This window comes from Montipora foliosa, chromosome 2 (assembly GCF_036669935.1).
Source record: "Montipora foliosa isolate CH-2021 chromosome 2, ASM3666993v2, whole genome shotgun sequence".
Lineage (NCBI taxonomy): Eukaryota > Metazoa > Cnidaria > Anthozoa > Scleractinia > Acroporidae > Montipora > Montipora foliosa.
The window spans coordinates 15,448,137-15,450,636 of record NC_090870.1 but is presented as its reverse complement, the minus strand read 5'-3'; the positions used below and the strand labels follow the sequence as shown (position 1 = coordinate 15,450,636).

Below are 2,500 nucleotides of genomic sequence, written 5' to 3'. Positions count from 1 at the left end.
AGAAAGACGACATTAGAGTGGGTTTTGGGGCAAGGTAATTTTTTCGTCCTGTAAACAACTTTACACTTTGACATGTGCTAATAGACGAGATAGATGCATATTTTTGGCGTGACGAAATCGAGATGTTTAGTTAATGTTGAATTTTGCAGAAATTTAAAATAATTACATGTATATATTCTTGACGGCTAGAAGTAAACTTCATTTTGGATGAAAATTCTTTGTAGCCTGAAAGTTGCTGAGATGGTAAAAGAACTTGAATTTGAAATTTGATGATCTAATTTTGGTAGCTAATTAAAACCAAGACCAACTAACATCAGAAAGGTCATGACATTACCTTTAAATAATTTTCCTGGGGAAAATATTGTGATTTTCATCCAAGCCAAAACGTTTTTGCGGAAAAATCGGCTATCAAGTGACATGCTCATAATTTGTTTCCTCTCTTTGTACATCGCCTGTGATACACAATTACCAGTCTGAGAGAATTACCAGACTGAGTGCTCTTCTTGGGTGAAAAAATAAAATAATAACAAATCCGAAGAAAGCAACTCTTGCGTTGACCTTGATTTTCAAACAGTATCACCTACTGCCGAATTCCGTAATGACTCTTTGCACACCCTACTACCTCTTGCCTTCCTTTGGAGTAGAAATGTAGTTAAGACCTCTCCAGTGAGCTTTCAGATTTATTTTTCAGCCATAAGATGGAGATATTTTCGAATTTCTTGTAATTTCTTTATCTGATAAACAACTTTATACTTTAACATGTGCCATTAGATGGGATATGCATATTTTTGGCATGTCGAGATCAAGATGTTTAATGTCGAAATTTTGTAGAATTGTCGTAATAGGCAACTTTCACGATAGCATCATTAAATGTTTGACTACAACTACCAGAATTCATTTTGCTTTTCTTTTGTTGGTTAAATTTTGTATTATCAGCGGGATAAAAATAACAATAGCTCTTATTAGCACGAGACAAGCAAAACCTGAAGGATTCTGGGACTTGTAGTCAAATGGCATCATCATACAAATGTCCTATTATTTGCTTTTTGCCCTAGAGGAGTAAAATATACACATGTATGTGTCACTCTTTGGCAGGAAAGTGTTCATTTTTATCAAGTTGAGGCAAACCACTGTAAGTGCCTTGTTTCGGTATTATTTTTTTCCTTGATAAAAAACTATACATTGCCTTATTGTAATAATACATCGCCTTATTGTATTAATTATTTTTTATGCAGAACAGTAAGTGGCCATTCCTCTTATTTAGATGAAATACGATGCACGTCTATTGTAAAATTGAATGAAAAACAATGATAAAAGGAGCATAACCATAATGGGTTTAAAAACTGTTAAGAGGTTTTATATTTTGACCAAGCACTAACCATTTTTACCCTGCTTTCTCCCTTCAGCTCACAACTTTGGTATTGTGGAGCCATATCCAGAGAACCTCTATCCAGTTGAATTTGAAAGTGCCAAGGTTACATGTGTGGCTTTTGATCCTACAGGAGTAAAAACCCCTGAAAAAATAATTTTTTTGAGGATTAGTCGTATTCAAAATTCTGTCGAACTTAAACCCAATGAAAACTTGTTCCTTGAAAACAGAACTGAAGAGTTTCGTGTATCAGGTGGGTACACTGGTTTCTTCAATTTAACTTTATTCATTCAATTCACTGAAAGGGAAGGATACCACAGGTTCTCCCCATCAAAGGTATCCACCCACAGCCTGATTTAATAATTATTGACTGAAAGTCGATCTTGATGAGGAAGGAAAACCCCTAGATCGATTGACACTCATCCCACATACATGTACATAATAATTACAATGTATACGATATGACCTTGAGGCTGAGGGTTGAACCCGGGTCGCAGAGGTGAGAGGCACGGTTGATAACTGCTAAGCTGTCCTGACTCCTACATGTTGTTACATTGTACTCTTACAATGTAATAACGTACATGTACTTTACATGTAGGTTAAAGGTAGTCTTTCTCTGGCAGGTTGAATATCCATGCTTGGGGTAGAACATTTTCACAAATTATTATTATTATTATTATTATTATTATTATTATTATTATTATTATTATTATTATTATTATTATTATTATTATTATTATGTGCAAAAGTAAGTTGACAGTCTCGACTCGATCCTCATGAGAATCGAGGATCGAGTCGAGGATTGAGACTCGATTCACTCAAAATCAATCTCGATCCTCGACTCTTGATTCTCGCAAAATCACCTAGGCAAAACATCGTCAATAATTATTCATACTCGATTCAACTTTCGCAAAAGCGTTACTTCTCAATTAAAATAACAACAGGAACTGTTTAATAAGAAAACGAGACAGCAGCTATCATTCCTGTGTGTCCTCTCTTCAAAACTACAAGCTAAAAGCGAAACAATGAGCTTTACCATGGGATGGATTTTATCGTGAATCAAATGTAAATTTCGAGTGTAAACAATAAGAGATATTTGCATACCACGCGCCCAACCAAGTAACGCAACGA

General features: G+C 35.0%; 1 protein-coding gene across 4 annotated transcripts in view; it reads left to right on the top strand.

Annotated features, from left to right (window-relative positions):
- The window catches only part of LOC137992542 (uncharacterized), a 51,607-nt gene that overhangs the window by 9,685 nt on the left and 39,422 nt on the right, over positions 1-2,500 (top strand). For 3 of the 4 annotated variants that reach the window (XM_068837917.1, XM_068837915.1, XM_068837916.1), the window contains exons 2-3: positions 1,056-1,132; positions 1,407-1,622. In XM_068837917.1, coding sequence (XP_068694018.1) covers positions 1,056-1,132; positions 1,407-1,622 — 293 coding nt within the window. The remainder of the gene's footprint in view (positions 1-1,055; positions 1,133-1,406; positions 1,623-2,500) is intronic. The other variant, XM_068837918.1, reaches the window with a different exon arrangement.